At 34.0% G+C, this 16,600-nt stretch overlaps 1 protein-coding gene across 1 annotated transcript in view; it reads left to right on the forward strand.

Annotated features, from left to right (window-relative positions):
• Positions 1–12,779, forward strand: part of LOC124539892 (octopamine receptor Oamb) — a 61,196-nt gene extending 48,417 nt beyond the window's left edge. Inside the window, exons 4-9 of the mRNA XM_047117252.1 lie at positions 1,340–1,550; positions 2,798–2,951; positions 4,452–4,728; positions 7,041–7,258; positions 12,077–12,238; positions 12,565–12,779. Coding sequence (XP_046973208.1) covers positions 1,340–1,550; positions 2,798–2,951; positions 4,452–4,728; positions 7,041–7,258; positions 12,077–12,238; positions 12,565–12,568 — 1,026 coding nt within the window. The 3' untranslated portion in view covers positions 12,569–12,779. The remainder of the gene's footprint in view (positions 1–1,339; positions 1,551–2,797; positions 2,952–4,451; positions 4,729–7,040; positions 7,259–12,076; positions 12,239–12,564) is intronic.
• Positions 12,780–16,600: the final 3,821 nt, after the last annotated feature.

Below are 16,600 nucleotides of genomic sequence, written 5' to 3' on the forward strand. Positions count from 1 at the left end.
CCAAGGTTGGTGGCCCATTGACGATTTAAGGTATACTTAATATTTCTTACAGCGTTATTGTCTATGGGTAATGGTGACCACTTACCATCAGGTGGCCCATATGCCCGTCCGTCAACCTATACCATAAAAAAAGGAGCGATTTAATTTTTTAACATCACTAATATACACGGTTATTGGTAATTCGACGTATTCCCATTAGGAAGTGATGCATGGTGCAGAAATGAATGATTTTTGAGTTATCACGTTTCTTAACTTTTTTCAAAATTAGTCAAAAATGCTACTTCAATAATTTATATTCGACTAAACATTTCAATTTGTCAATATTTAAACACTAATTATCGGTTCAAATTTAAAAATGCGAGACCGAAAACGAAATTATTTCAATATTTTTTTATTCTTATTCCTCAAAAACTACTTTATATTTTTATAATTTAATATAAAAAGAAACAGATCAATACCTTAGTTACAACTAAGACATTTTGTAATATAGCCTATAGCCTATAGTATATATAATAAAGCTTTGGGTGATGGTGACTATTTCATATCAAGTGGATAACATACTCTCTCGAATATTACATAAAATATCAGATGAGACAGCAATACGATGTCACAGTAAAAAGGTCACGAGTAACTTTTTATTGGCCTGACCTTAAATGCTAGACTAGACTAACCAGGTTTATAGTAATAGTAAAATCGTGGGTGGAACTGGTGCGATGACGTAATACAGAAACCTTCGAATAATCCCCCATTTATGAAAGCTTTTATTAAATAGTTCAATATCATAAATCGTAATTGCTTCATAGTAACCGCCCACAGTCTTCTTTCCGTAGATTTATTTTAGAAGCACAGAGCCTAATGTTATATAATCATATTTATGTAATAACTCGTATCCGTCCTGTGCTTTACTCTATAAATAACAAGTATTAAATGCAAATCAAAGTCAACGTTAAAAAATTTACCATCGGTTCGGAAATTAACACCCTGACCTGAGAAGAACTGTGTGTTTGCAAAATATAATCTATCTCTGTAAATTTTGTTCAAAACTGTTCAGCCGTTCTATTGTTATTCAATAACAATTATTCACTCCAACTCCATTTATAATATATGTATGATAATTATTTTTTATTTATATATATCGAAATAACTGATTTTAAATCGAAAATTATATTCATTTAAATTAAGCTAATGTTTTGTAGATAATGCAATCAATAAAATACATTCTTAACTTATAAAAAGTATAGGTATTGTAAAAATATGAGTATGGTTTTGCAAATGAAATGAAAATGATTTGCTTTTGATATGCAAACCAATTTAATAAGATCTTGATATTTTCCCACAGCCTGAAGAAGCAGACGCCAAGGAAGACTGGACGCTCAACCCTCCCTGCCCGTGGACGTGCGAACTAACAAACGATGCTGGTTACGTCGTGTACTCAGCACTCGGCTCATTTTACATCCCCATGTTTGTCATGCTGTTCTTCTACTGGAGGATATACAAAGCCGCTGTACGAACGACCAAGGCCATTAATCAGGGATTTAGGACTACAAAAGGTTGGTACAGATTAATATATGTACAGTAACCGCAGTCGCTGCCTTTTGATGACCCGTTATATTGATCTCGTTTAGTTTTATCGAGCGATTGCTAAATTGGCAGATATTTGCAAACCTCGTACAATCATTGTTTGCCAAATGCAAACTTGGACCTTGGTCTGTAATTTTGTCTATCATCCAAAGCGGAATTATTTCACTATATACTTTTTTGTGTAATCGGTAAAACTATTGAAGATAAATACGTGGCAGTTGTAAAAATACATTTTTTAGTAAGAGATATGAAGTTGTAACGATTTAATATGAATTGTCGAATATTGTTTTTTTTTGCAAACTTCTGCTTTCATGTTCAGTTTGACGTGAACTCAGTAGTGTAGTAAAACAAAATACATGTGATGTTGATCTGGCATTATATCTAATTAGGCTAAAATTATTGATTCTGACACACCTTATTTCTGCTCTAAGTTATTTTATTACTGAAAGCTGAGTCAAAGTTTATTCATAACTTCATGTATTTCGAAATTCTTGTAAATTTTCTTTTAAATCATTTCCCGATAAGATAACGTTCGTTCTCTTGACCTTGCTGTTTCTAATGATTATTTTGGGACATTCGTGTAAAAGACAAGAAATTAAATCAACTGATGATAAGTCTAAGTAATAGTACAATAAAACCGAATAAAGCACATTATGTATATTACGGTAAGAAATATGGAAATTAGTTCCACAAAACTTGAAGTAGGTTATATCATTGTCAAAGCTTATTTGGAAAACTTTTGCTAATAAAACCACGAAATAGACGTTTGATAGCTCTTTCTTTAATATGAATTGTCATTTTATGTAGATAATAAATGTATATAATATGCCCGTCTGTAAAGCTTTCACGGTTAAGTAAGGGCGAAGCAAGTGAGCAAGGCAATTTTTTGATACCTCAAGCCTGCGATCGTCTGCGAGTACCCCTTACTCACTCACGGGTGAAGTCGCAGCCCAAAATTGTGTAATCGCATTTACTACAAACAGTAAATGCGATCTTAGTTAGGTCTAGGTTTATATTTAGAATAAAATTGACAGAGGTTTTTACGAGACAACGGATTTGGGTTTTATGTTTTTTAAAATCAGTTCTTCTTAGCTTTGAGGGTTATTTTCGAATCGGTTAGGTTTGAGGTATCTTTTCGAACCGGTCTTTCCATACTGGAGCCAAAAATTTGTGGTTTGTGCAATTCAATAAATCTGTACTATTTTTTTTATTTCAGGTAGAGGATTAGGTAGCAGATTCGATGACAATCGTCTAACATTACGGATTCATAGAGGCAGAGGTTCAGCCAGACCTCACGGGTCACCTCTCTCCACGGCCTCTAATCATTCTACGAGCACCTCGCTTAGTGCGTCTCCTGAAAGGTTAAGGAGGTTAGTTAATTAGTTCGTCCTTTTCTTGCTTACGAACTTTATCGTATGATTGAAAGTGATAAAGTATTCTGATGTGATCTACTCTTAGACTTTAGGAACAATTTTTTTTTGTGATTGTCATGGTAATATCATCCATGACAACCATAAAGAAATAATTGTAGTTAATGTGATTTTTTCAGAGCCAATTTGGCTGATTTCGGGTACTGAATATTCATGTCTTTAATGTGTGTTTATCTCGTGCTCCACGGTGAAGGAAAACATCGTAAGGAAACCTGCATGTACCTAATTTCAAAGAAATTCTGCTACATTTGTTTTTCACCAACCCGCATTGGAGCAGTGTGGTGGAATATGCTCCAAAACTTCTCCTCAGAGGGAGATAAGACATTAGCTCAGCAGTGGGAAATGTACAGGCTGTTATTGTTTGACAGTAAAATAATTGAGTACCAGATGTTGAGGTCTTTTCAAAACCACTCACACTAATCGATGTAGCGAGATCTATTTTAAGACCATTTCATGTTTTGACGTTTGCAATTTTCAATTTTAAAACGTCGCTCTTTAGCCACAATGAAATATAGATTAAAAATGTTATCGCATTCGCTAAGAAATAAATCCAGAAAGGTCAAGTAACACTTGATCTTTAAAATCTTCGAGCAAATTGATTTTTTTTAATTCACTTTGAACATATTGAATCGAGTGTTCTCAAAATATTCTTTCATCCAAACGAAACTATTTCAACTAGAATTAAAAATAAATTAACATTATAAATATACTTTTTTGTGATAAGACTAAAATGTTTCGAGTCTTTAATGTATATTATGAAAGTGACTCTCGTGAAAAAAATAAAACTATAATGAAATATTGTTATCTAAATAATTACAAGAGATAAAGGATTTTGAAAAAAGGCCTAGAGGAGATTGAAATAAGATAAAATCAAAATCAAATAAACTTTATTCAAGTGGGCTTTATCAAGCACTTTTGAATCGTCAATTAACAATTAAGTGAAGCTACCACCGGTTCGGAAAGTAGATTATACCGAGAACAACCGGCAAGAAAGTCAGTGGTTACTCTTTTTCAACATTTAAAAATTCAATCATATTAGTTAAATACAATTATATATGTATGTATTGTATCCTGTCTGGAAGTTAACTGGTATTAATACCAAGCTTTTTTATCATCTACAAAATCTTGTATCGAATATGTCTTTTTTACCAATGTATTTTTATAAACGATTTTAATTTACGAAACGGCAAAGTTAAGATAATTCTTTATATCAAAAAATATATAAATAATAATTAGGATACTACAGTTTTGACTTATTTAACATTCAGTTGGTGATATACCAATAATATTTGGGAGTAAAAATATCTGGAATGAAACTTGATTAGAGTCAAAAATCTTTTTTTGATTTAAAAGAGCCACACTTGCTTATTGATAGTACTAAAATCAAATGCATCTGTTATTTTAATAAATTCTTTGCAGTTATTCAATTATGCATTGCAGGCATTCCAGTGCAAGGCGGGCACACGAAAAGGTCAAAATATCAGTATCTTATCCATCAACCGAACAGATCTGCCCAGCTCATGAGAACTCCAGGTCACCGAGTCGATCCCCAAGCCCTTCCCTATACGCGGTCCATTATGAGAGAGATGGGAGGGAGTTGACCGAGAGTCGACTGAGAGTCAGACCTTCACACCACCTGTCACCAGCTCCACTCTATGACGAATACGATGATAAACCAAGAACAAGAAGAATGGGCAAGAGGAATATAAAAGCGCAGGTAACTTTTATAGAAGAATTATTGGAAGACATTTAGGATTTATCCTAAGAAATTTATGGATTAAGCGAAATATAGAATATTATAAGAATCAGAAGTGATAATTTATTAAAAAAAAAAACAATCTACCTTACAAATCACTCTTAATTTGTAATTATTTATTCAAATAGAAAAATTAGCAATAATCTTTTTTACACTAATAAAATGACAATAAACACAATGTGAAACAATTAGCTCACGTGCCGACAGCGAGACGACAGCTAGGCTGTCGTCTCGCGAGCGCTAGGAAGTAATCCTAGTCATAGAATTTTGCACGTTTTATAGTTTGTAACAGGTGGACTGGTTATGGTAGGGATCATCCTTATAATATGTTTTCCATAGTTTTGATTTATGTATCTTTGATAATAATCGTTACGCTATGCTACAAACAATGTTGCCCGTATAAAAAGTTGAAAATATTAAAGACAAGATCGGATAATTTAATGAATTGGAGAATAATTATATAACGCATAACTTGTAATTTTTATATTTTTGCTTTCGCATTAAGTATTCGTATAGGTATATCTTATTGACTATATGATATGAATTTGAGAGCACATCTAGGTGAATAAGAGTATCAGCTTTTATCATTTAATTCACCACTAAACATATATTTTCCTATCTAGCTGTGCCCACGACTTCGTGCGTTACTCGGTACTAAGCTACTCCTTATCGGTGCAGCCGTTCCAAAGATTAGCGGAAACAAACTGTTATTTTAGTGCATGTAGTAAAAATCATTTTTTTTTTAATATTACAAATAGAAACTCGAATTTTATTATACGTATAGACATTGATAGGCCATTGCTGAATTTATTTATTTATTTATTTATTGCTTTAGAAATACCATCGGCATATTCACAAATCATATTTAGGAAAAACAACAAAAGGAAACTTGTACAGTGTGATACACCATTACAGGTATTTACATTTTACATTTTACAACTTACATGTTAACAAAGGTAACTAAACACTACACTCAAACATTTAATAAAATCTGTGAGAATAAATTTTAAACAAAAAAAAAATATCAATACAATAGGATAACAAACAATCTTTGATAACAAAAAGGATATTATAATTATTTGACTTACCAATAACACTAATATTTTTAAATATTAATTACTAACTAAAACGGTATTTAAATTTTTCTTAAAACTATCACTACTTAGCTCGTATATGTCGATGACATGGGAGTCAAGTTCTTTGTAAGATCTCATACAACGAATTAATGGCGAAAATTTTCCAACATTTGTGCGATATCTAGGAATGGCGAAGGTGCTTTTAATTGGATATCGAGGAATGGTTTTCGGAACATATAAATTTATTTGAGAAAGTAGCCTTGGAGAGTCTATGGAGTTGTGAATGAGCTTGTGTAAAAACATTAAATCGTTCAGAGACTGTCGTTTCTCCAATGTATCTAGCTTAAAGTATTTTAAACGTGTCACATAGTCTGCTCGATATGGACAGCGCCTGTCTTTATATGCTAAAAATCTTGTAAAACCCTGTTGAATTTTTTCAAGGCGACTTTTATAAATTTTGTAACTTGGACTCCAAACTGGTGACGCATATTCTAAAACACTACGAATCAGGGAACGATACAACGTTATAATTGCTTGAATATATTTAAAGTCATGACATGTTCTTTTAATAAAACCAACGAGTTTCAAGGATTTTTCTAAAATTTTGTTTATATGATTACTGAACTGTAATTTTTTGTCAATAACTACGCCCAAATCTCGGACCTCTTCAACTTCCGCGAATTCATTATTTTTAATAGTATAGTTACATGAAATGATGTTTCTGTTTTTAGTGAATCTGATATACTGACATTTATTTACATTAAGTATCATTTTATTCTTATAGCACCACTGTTGTACGGAATTTAAATCGCGTTGCAAAAGTTCTGCATCGTGAATAGTTTTAATTGGCCTGTATAACTTTAAATCGTCAGCGAAAATTGAGTATTCACTATGACAAATGTAGTTCTCGATATCGTTTATAAAAAATAAAAATAATATGGGACCGAGATGGGAACCTTGCCTAACACCAGAATGCGCTACAAATGGTTTAGACTTGAAACCGTTTATAACTACTTGTTGTAATCTATTTTTCAAGTAATACTCTAACCAACGCAGTAAATGAATGGGTAATAATTATTGCATCGCTAATATCCTGTAACGTTAGCATTAGTGATCATTAACAATATCGTGGTCTATTTGCTACACGCCTGTTACAAGAACTGTATAATGTACCAAATTAATAATTTTAATTAACAGGTAAAACGTTTCCGAATGGAAACCAAAGCAGCGAAGACCCTGGGGATCATAGTCGGCGGCTTTGTCTTCTGCTGGCTGCCTTTTTTCAGCGTGTATGTCGTGAGGGCATTCTGTGGTGACTGCGTTACACCGATCGTCTTTTCTGTACTGTTTTGGCTTGGATACTGCAATTCAGCTATAAATCCGCTGATATACGCCCTGTTCTCAAAGGACTTCAGGTATACAATTTTCATCACGTCTATAAAAGAAATTACCAGGAACGAAAGCACCAGTGAATATTAATGTGCTTAATTTGTGTTTATAATTCATCTCGTGCTCGGCGGTGAAGGAAAATATTGAGGATAACCTGCATGTGTCTAATTTCATGGAAATTCTGCCACACGTGTATTCCACCCACCCGCAATAGAACAGCGTGGTGGAATCTGTTCCAAAAACCTTCTCAAAGGAAGAGGAGGCGTTAGCCCAGCAGTGAGAAATTTACAGGATTTTGTTGTTGTTTTATGTATTATTATCGACCAGAAGTGAAATTATTTAAAAAAAATACAAAACGAACACAAAATTATATTCTCAGATATTACAAAAATATTAATTTAATTATATTTAAATATTAAACAATTAAATGAATTTAACAAGTAAACTTTGTCCACACGCTCCGACCGTCCGAGCAAAAATGTGTCCACCACACCGCGAGTGTTCCCCATCTTGACATCTGGCATGACTTGGTGGCGTGATCGCTAGCCACGCCCCTTTCCTATGGGCTATCTTCTAACACGGCCTCTCCTGACGGGCGGGCGTCCACGTCCGCAACCCTGGTACGCTCGCAGCTTGGCCCTGGCTGACCTTCTGACGACGCTTCGTGCAACAAGTCATCTAATTCCGCTAAGAATAAAACAAATAAATATTAGAATTTATCTTTTAAATTCCTTAATAACCACTCCTTTCATATAAAAATGTTCATACTTCATAACATTGCACTCAAACATCTCTCATAAAGCATTCAAGCGATTAACTTCATGCATACATATCGATCTATCGAGGGCCCCCATTTGCACACACATGTCAATTGACCAAATTACGCATATAATGGTAGTGACTAGTATACCATGACAGCGCTCCATCCGAGCTAACTGCCCTGCCGTGACAGAGATTACATCTCCATGTCAACGTGAATATGACACAAACTCCAATGAGTAGGTCATCTGCCGTGACAGAGAAAACCTCTCAATGTCAACGTGAATATGGCAAATACTCCAAATGAGTAAGTTCATCTGCCGTGACAGAGAAAACATCTCCATGTCAACGTGAATATGGCAAATACTCCAAATGAGTAAGTCCATCTGCCGTGACAGAGAACACATCTCCATGTCAACGTGAATATGGCAAATACTCCAAATGAGTAAATCCATCTGCCGTGACAGAGAAAACATCTCCATGTCAACGTGAATATGGAAGTGGTTCCAGTGGAACATTCCATCTGTCGTGGTATATAATCACACTCGATACCATCACTCAAAATTATACGTTTCTGTAAACAAAATAGAATTATATTTGCACAAATATACCAAAAAAATAATGGCGATTGTAACTCACAGTCAAAAAATGCTGCGCACCTCTCGGGAGTCCACTCTCCTGCCCATGCCACCATATTTTCCGCTGCGGCTTCTGTACGCTTTCCGTACGAGCCAGCTAACAACTCCAACTCGTAGCGATGATGTGGAAGTTGTTTAAGGACCTTGTAGGGGCCACGCATGCAAGAATCTAATTTGCCTTCCGACTGAGATGTTTTAATCACGAATACCAAATCGTTAACATTAAACACATTCGGTGATTTACGAGCTTTATTCACGTAATCATCTTGTTTTTGCTGATTAGTCGTCAAAAGTGACGTGGCACGTTGTCTACGTAGCGTCATGGTTGCCTCACGGTTAGGATTGGCAATATCTATCGCAACATCTCGGACAAGGGCGCGTATTACTGGTGTCGAAGAGTCGCTACCAATAAGTAATTGAAGAGGTGACATATTAGTGGTACTATGTTTAGTACTATTTATTATGAGTTGCGTTTTCCACAGAACATCAGACCAACTTTGATTTTTATAGTAAGGGGCTCGTGGTACCCGTTTGTGATAAAGACATACGATACAGTGCTTTAGATATTTCCTTACAAAAGCACGCAAACCGGGGAACCAAAAATGCCGTAATATGAGTTCTACTGTTTTATCGTAACCTATGTGGTCTTGGTCGTCGTGAAAAACGTGAAGTAGGCTACAGTCTGTAATAATTTTGAAAGATATTCCTAACAAGTATTTTCTAAAATTTTGAAGGGCCTTCACTACAGCCAAGGTTTCCAGTTCGTACGAATGGTACTTGGATTCCGCACCTTGAGTGGATTTACTAAAATACGCGACCGCGCGCCTGAGTCCACCCGCGTGTATTTGTATTAATACCGCACCATAACCTATTGCGCTGGCGTCGGTATGCAATTCGGTCGGTAATTTAGGGTCATAAATAGCAAGGACGGGTTCGTTTGTTAAGCAATCGATTATGAACTCGCGTGCTTTATTTTGTTCTGGTCCCCACTCAAAGGACACATTATTTTTAGTTAGACGCGCAATACAAGCTGTTCGCTGAGCGTAATTCGGAATGTACCTTCTAAAATAGCTAGCAAGACCGAGAAACTGGCGAATTTGTTTGATGATACGTGGCTTAGGCGAATTTATCAGCACTTGTATTTTACGCATACTCGGCCTAACCTGACCATTTTTAATCACCCTACCGAGATATTCGATTTCACTACTGAGGAAGGTGCATTTTTTTCAAATTAATAGAAAACGCGGAAGATGTCAGCGTTTCTAAAACTTGTTTTAATAAAATTAACCCTTCAGATACCGAGTTCGATAACAAAAGGACATCGTCTATGTATACTAGAACCTGTTCCGAATCTATGAAACGCTTTAGTGTTTTTGAAATAATCCTTTGATAAACTACCGGCGCATTAGATATTTATTAGATATTATTGATAACCGAGCTGTTCTTTTTCTTCACCTTTAAGAGGTGTGTTAACATTATTAACGTCAAAAATATTGTTTACGTGCATAGGCGTAATTGAATGTGTCAAAAGTTGGACTCCGTTTTGTCGAAAATATGTGATGCCCTCGCGATTTAATATATCAGTACCAATAATAACCGGAGTACTAATACAACGATGCGGTACTACATAGAAATCAGCTTCGATAGATATGTGAGGTAGTTCAACAATTAATGTTACAAACGAAGTACACTCGACAAGCTGACTTCCTATACCTCGTAAAGCGCGATAAGTTAGTTTGTGGCTAACATTAAAATGCTTTAATATTGAATTAGAAATAAGAGAAATACAAGAACCACTATCAATTAATATATCTGTCGGCACACCGTTAATTACTGCGCTTGTAATATCAGTGTTAGATTTTAATATACCACTATCTGGTTTCGTACAAAAATTAACATTACGTTGATTAAAGATTAGTGGATTCGGAACGCTGTTTTACGAAACAATCGTTAACTAAATGACCGCTCTTTTTACAAAAGGTACATATTTTCATAGGAACTGACTCGGTTTTAGGCGACTCTAAATGGTTAACTGGACGCGTCCTTTTTGCGCTAATACAATCTGCACGTTTGTGTCCGACTTTACCACAAAAATGACAAATTAAATTATTAAAGCCTCTCTTGTTCCCGTTGTTACGACTCATAGAATTAGTACTAACATGCGGCACACGAGAAACATCGCGTGTAGAACGAAAATCATTTTTCGGCTTTACGTATATTGACATAAATTGCACCAAGTCATTCGGTTGTAATTTAGCCTTAGTGGATCGGAAATACCTCGCAAAATAATGGCAACAATTAACACATCGGACAACCCTTTGACCAATCCCAATCTTAACAACGAGCGTCTAGCATATTCGGCATAAGAGGCATAGCTTTTGGAATCCTTGGTCATCACTTCGTAGAGAATGTTCGCAACATCGACGGCTCGCGGGCACAATGCTTTAAATTCGCGTTTAAAGTTTGTCCATGAACGATCTTCACTGGACCACTCATTAAGCCATAAACGTGCTTCCCCTTTTAAACAATTTCCGATTCGCGATAAACACTCATTGTCGTCCCAACCGTTAATCTCTTTAGCCCTATCTACTTCCTCGCACCAAGCGTCGATATTGTGAACATATGGGTCAAAGTTAGAAATAAAATAATTATGAGACCTTACTTTAACTAACGAATTGATGGCCTCCGCGATTCTGCCAGCTGTGTCCTCGCCTGTGGATATGCTGCCTCGTGACACCGAAGCCGGTTGCTGACCCGCGGTCGAGTCGTCATCCCGCGTATCGTCGGTGTTCACATCGCTCGTTAGTGTGGGTAGAATTTGCGGTGGCTGCGATGTGTACCCCAAAGACGTTGATGGAACCTGTAATAATAGCTCGGACGACGGTGGCGGTGGAACAAAACGATCTTCAAGCGCGTTTAATCTTGCAAGGATCGTATCTAGTACATCCTTAGTCGACTCACGTTTACGTTTCCGAGAACGAGATTAATGCTCAGACATTTTTGTTTTCTTATTAATTAGCCAAAATTTAAACACAAATTAAAGTAAAATAAAAGTAATCTAAACATATAAACAACAAAGTTAACTCTAGTGTAGGTCAGGTTTACCAAAAGCGGGTAGGCAATCAGGCACTATCCCACTTCTGATATTATCGACCAGAAGTGAAATTATTTAAAAAAAATACAAAACGAACACAAAATTATATTCTCAGATATTACAAAAATATTAATTTAATTATATTTAAATATTAAACAATTAAATGAATTTAACAAGTAAACTTTGTCCACACGCTCCGACCGTCCGAGCAAAAATGTGTCCACCACACCGCGAGTGTTCCCCATCTTGACATCTGGCATGACTTGGTGGCGTGATCGCTAGCCACGCCCCTTTCCTATGGGCTATCTTCTAACAGTATAAAATATGGCTTTTATGTAATAATTTTTTTCTAGGTTTGCTTTCAAGCGAATTATATGCAAATGCTTCTGCGCTGGCGACACTTCTCGAAGGGAATCAGGGGCTGATGACGTCACACGTCGCCGACCCCCTCACTCGCATTCACATTCGCACTCGCTAGAAGAGGAAAGCTCTATACATAACACAAATAACGATAGGTAAGTTATATTTAACGATAACACATGTAACGTTATTTTCTAAAATAGATCATAAATATAATTAATAAAATCAAATATGCTAATATCAGCTCATTCTTGTTATGAAATACTTTTACAGTGGTAACTTCTTATAGGATAAACCACATCGTTACGTAACGCGTAACGGCCGGGGGCTGCTTGGCTAAAAATTTCAGTATTAAATAGTTGAACTGATATTATTTTAAGTTATCACTTGAGTCGTTTTGTATTTGAAATGAAAATTATGTACTTGTACTTACCCAGATTTTATTCTATAGCTGTAATATGACATTTGTGCTTTTTTTCAGGTGACGTCCAGTAATGCGACGGCAAAACGCACAATTCCAAGCGACCGTCGCATGCGTTTAACGTTATTTATATTTAAAAAAAAATAAAAGACTCTTTAAAATATTCTATTTAGATGTGTGTAAAAATATATGTTGTAATATAATTACATTTTTAATCGTCAATGAATAGGATATATGTGATTTTAATGTAAATATAAACGTAATATGGCCGCTGTGCTGCGACAGTCTTACTAGGTCTCGCAGAAGAAAACATTTTTTTTACCATATGTATTTTTGCAAGCAGGGATTTGTACTATATACCCATCACATGTTCGACCGCCCAACAACAATAGTTAGTATTGTTGTTGGAACATAATATTAATTGTCAAGATTGGTCTTATAAGGGATTGGCGATATAAGGGATGTATATATTTCTTAAAACTGTCAATGGGCATATTTACCTGTCCACCGATTCATTCATTCATTCATCAGCCCACTGCTGTCCACTGCTGAACATAGCCCTCCTCCAAAAGCAGGATAAGGGACGCAGAGGACCGAACAACATGGCGTGCTCTGGGGGAGGCCTATGTCCAACGATAACCTCAATTAATAAAAAAAATCTACGGAAAAGTTAAGTGCAAATTGGAAGTGTGTGAACAGACTAGATATATCTCTGGATCAACTACACTGACTTGTCTTGTAAATCATTATCGCAATTCGATATCATCATTCGATTTAAATAGAAGGTTAAGTATTTTCTACTGATACAATACTTAAATGAAATGGTATTTTACAAAGTTTTTACTGCAAGGCGTTGAATAAAAGGTATTCAAACGATATCAATCATATACTGCAATTCGGTAATTCGTAATCTGCCTTCGTGAATTCAAAAGTTAGAATCTTGATTCACTATTTATTTAGATCGAGTATATTGTCGGTTTACTAATAAACAATCACGCAGTTCCGTTTCACGTTACTTTATTTCGTTATTATTGTTAAAAAAAAAAAAAACAAAATTCTATCAAATATAGGTAAACCTTGCATTGGCCCTTTTTTATTTTTTTTTACAATTTACTAGCAAGATTTTCATAAATATTATATTTGCATATTCCCTATTATTATCTTATTATACTTTGCTTGAATTTCATCAATGACACTGACCGTAGGATATTTTTATTTGGCATATATAAAAATATAGGAGAAGGTATTTTATAAAATCGCTAGAATGTCAATATGTTTAAAAATATATAAACATAGTATAAAATAAAATATACGTAATAATCGCTGTAGTTTAATTAATTATTTAATATCTCTTGTTTTTATTTATATACATGTTTCTTTTTTTAGTTTATGTAGGCTCAAGTACGAAGCCTTGTACTGAGTCTGTGTAATATATTTATAGATATATATATTTTATGTTACCGTTATGTTTATCTTATATTAGTAACAATTATGTACAAAGTATCAATACTTGTTTTCATTTTACACTTATATTATAACTATCTGATTATTTACCAGTAATTCTAGTCACTCACTTTAAGATATATTTAAGTAATGTAATCGTGTGTTTATAACGTTCATAACGCTATTGATTTTTTGAAAAGACTGTTCTAAAATAAATAATTTAAATTGTAAAGAATGTACCTACGATGATAACATGTATTGATTGTATGTAATTATAAAATATATGTTGAGGTAAAGAGCTTGAAATTCAAATTCAAATTCTCACATTATATATTTAAACTATGTTACCATCATTTGAGATTATTAATAAGGTTATAATTTTATTATAATTTATATAACGCCAAAGATCATTTTATAATATAATACGTGATACATGTTAATCAATCAATTTTGAAGTTAAAATAAATAAATTAACCAAAAAGGTTATTCTTTATGAAATTACTAAAATATATATTTTTCTTATGTACCTGAATACCAAGTAAATGACCAGAGCTTACATGATGTTATTTATAACAACACGCAACTTTAACTATAAGATATATATAGTTAAAATAAGATTGTATTAAAAAAACCTTCCTTAAATATGTGTCTATACTAACTCTTATATTTTTTTCTTAAATACGTACTCTCATGACTTATTTACATTTTAATTAGTGCAAGTGTGTGTAAATGGTGAAATATATGTGTAAAAAATACGGAATGTTTCTTTTATAAAAACAATTAGTAAAATTTATGGTTAATTTTTAAGCAACCGTAATTGAATATTTAGTAAAGTTACTAATTGAAGTGTAAATAAGGCTTTACCTACCTCATTTGCGATAAAAAAACGTATTCAAAAAGCATCGTTCCAATCTAAGTATAGCTAATTACGACTTTTATATGAATAAGTAAAAGAAAAAACACAAAATTTCCTTTTGGTCTATCTTATTGAAATACATTTTATAACCCTAATTGTAATTAATTAGGGTACGAAATTCACTAATTGTTTTTAGAAATCAAATCGTGACAGTTTTTCAATTCATTTGTTTTCGTTAAAATGTTATTAAATCAAAAGTTATGTAATACATAATGCAAAATAAAAGCTGCCATTAACAAGGTATAGTACGATACAACTTAGATGTAGCATCGGCAAAATTCGTAAAACCGATCACATCCGAATTAAGTGCGCTCCCTCACATTATCAATATTTATTTCTTATGTCAACATAATCTTTACACAAACGTAATAACTTGTAATGTCATACGATCTAACATATTCGTCAATTTGACAAGTCGATTTACAAGCACTTGCTATCTCGGATTGAACTTCGATCGATCGATTCGGATGGGGAGATATTTCTATTGGTTATATAAATCGGCAGTAGTCTGTTTTATCGAATTTGTCGATGCTACATCTAAGTTGTGTCTTACTATACCTCGACGACGACCTCCCTAGTCGACGACCTCCATGGTCGAGTGGTGTGTACACCGGTTTTCATGGGTACGCCACTCTGAGGTCCCGGGTTCGATTCCCGGCCGAGTCGATGTAGATTACCATAAGTTTTCTATGTTGTCTTGGGTTTGTGTGTGTGGTACCGTCGTTATTTCTGATTTCCATAACACAAGTGCTTCAGCTACTTACATAGGAATCAGCGTAATGTATGTGATGTTATCTCATATTTTTTATTATTATTTATTACTTTACAGTTTCATCGTTTTCTTTAAACAATATTCATGTAATATTTATTATAAATAAAAAAGTATTTGTATTTTAAGACACGATAATCAAAGATCTCAACGTTCCTCAAATTAATTTGTCGGTGTGTTCGATGTTTCATTGTAATTGTTCGATAGGCGAACAATGTATCTATATTATGTGTCGAAAATATAAATGTTATGTACAAATATATGATATGTTGCAAAATTTATTTGTTTCATTTCAAAAGACAATCGTTACCGTTCAAATAGTCTTATGTATCTCTATATACATCTTGGTACTGTGCATTTTTGAATTAACGTTAAACATGACATCCCATTACAACTAACAACGATACTGTATATCAACATAAATAGAGTTGGAGTTAATAACTGTTGACTTCCAAGCAGGATATTTTAATTTAAATAATTGTATTAACTAAAATGACTTCGTATTTTTTAAATGTTGAAAAAAAGATACTACTGAGTTTCTTGCCGCTTCTTCTCGGTAGAATATATTTTCCAAACAAGTGGTAGGTTCACTTAATTGATATTTATAATATTTTGATATTTATTTGGATATTTTGCTAACGATTTTAATTTTTGTTGCATGAGAGGAATTATCATGGATTTCGGGAAAGGAGGCAGGGGTGATGTTTATTCCTGTACAATAACTGTCTTAAAAAAATGCTCCGTTCCTGAATTATTGTCTAATTTTATTAAGAAACACTCTTAATTTTATGAAAACGGTGCAGATCCGCGTGATGCAATGTGGTATTGTTAAAATTAGGTACCAAAGCTGTACCATATATAACACTTAATTTTCCCCAATATATTTCGGCTCAATCCATAAACCAATTTCAATTATAAAATTTACACATTCATAATATCATTGTAACACACGCAGTAGTAAGTTAATA

Source organism: Vanessa cardui, chromosome 23 (assembly GCF_905220365.1).
Source record: "Vanessa cardui chromosome 23, ilVanCard2.1, whole genome shotgun sequence".
Lineage (NCBI taxonomy): Eukaryota > Metazoa > Arthropoda > Insecta > Lepidoptera > Nymphalidae > Vanessa > Vanessa cardui.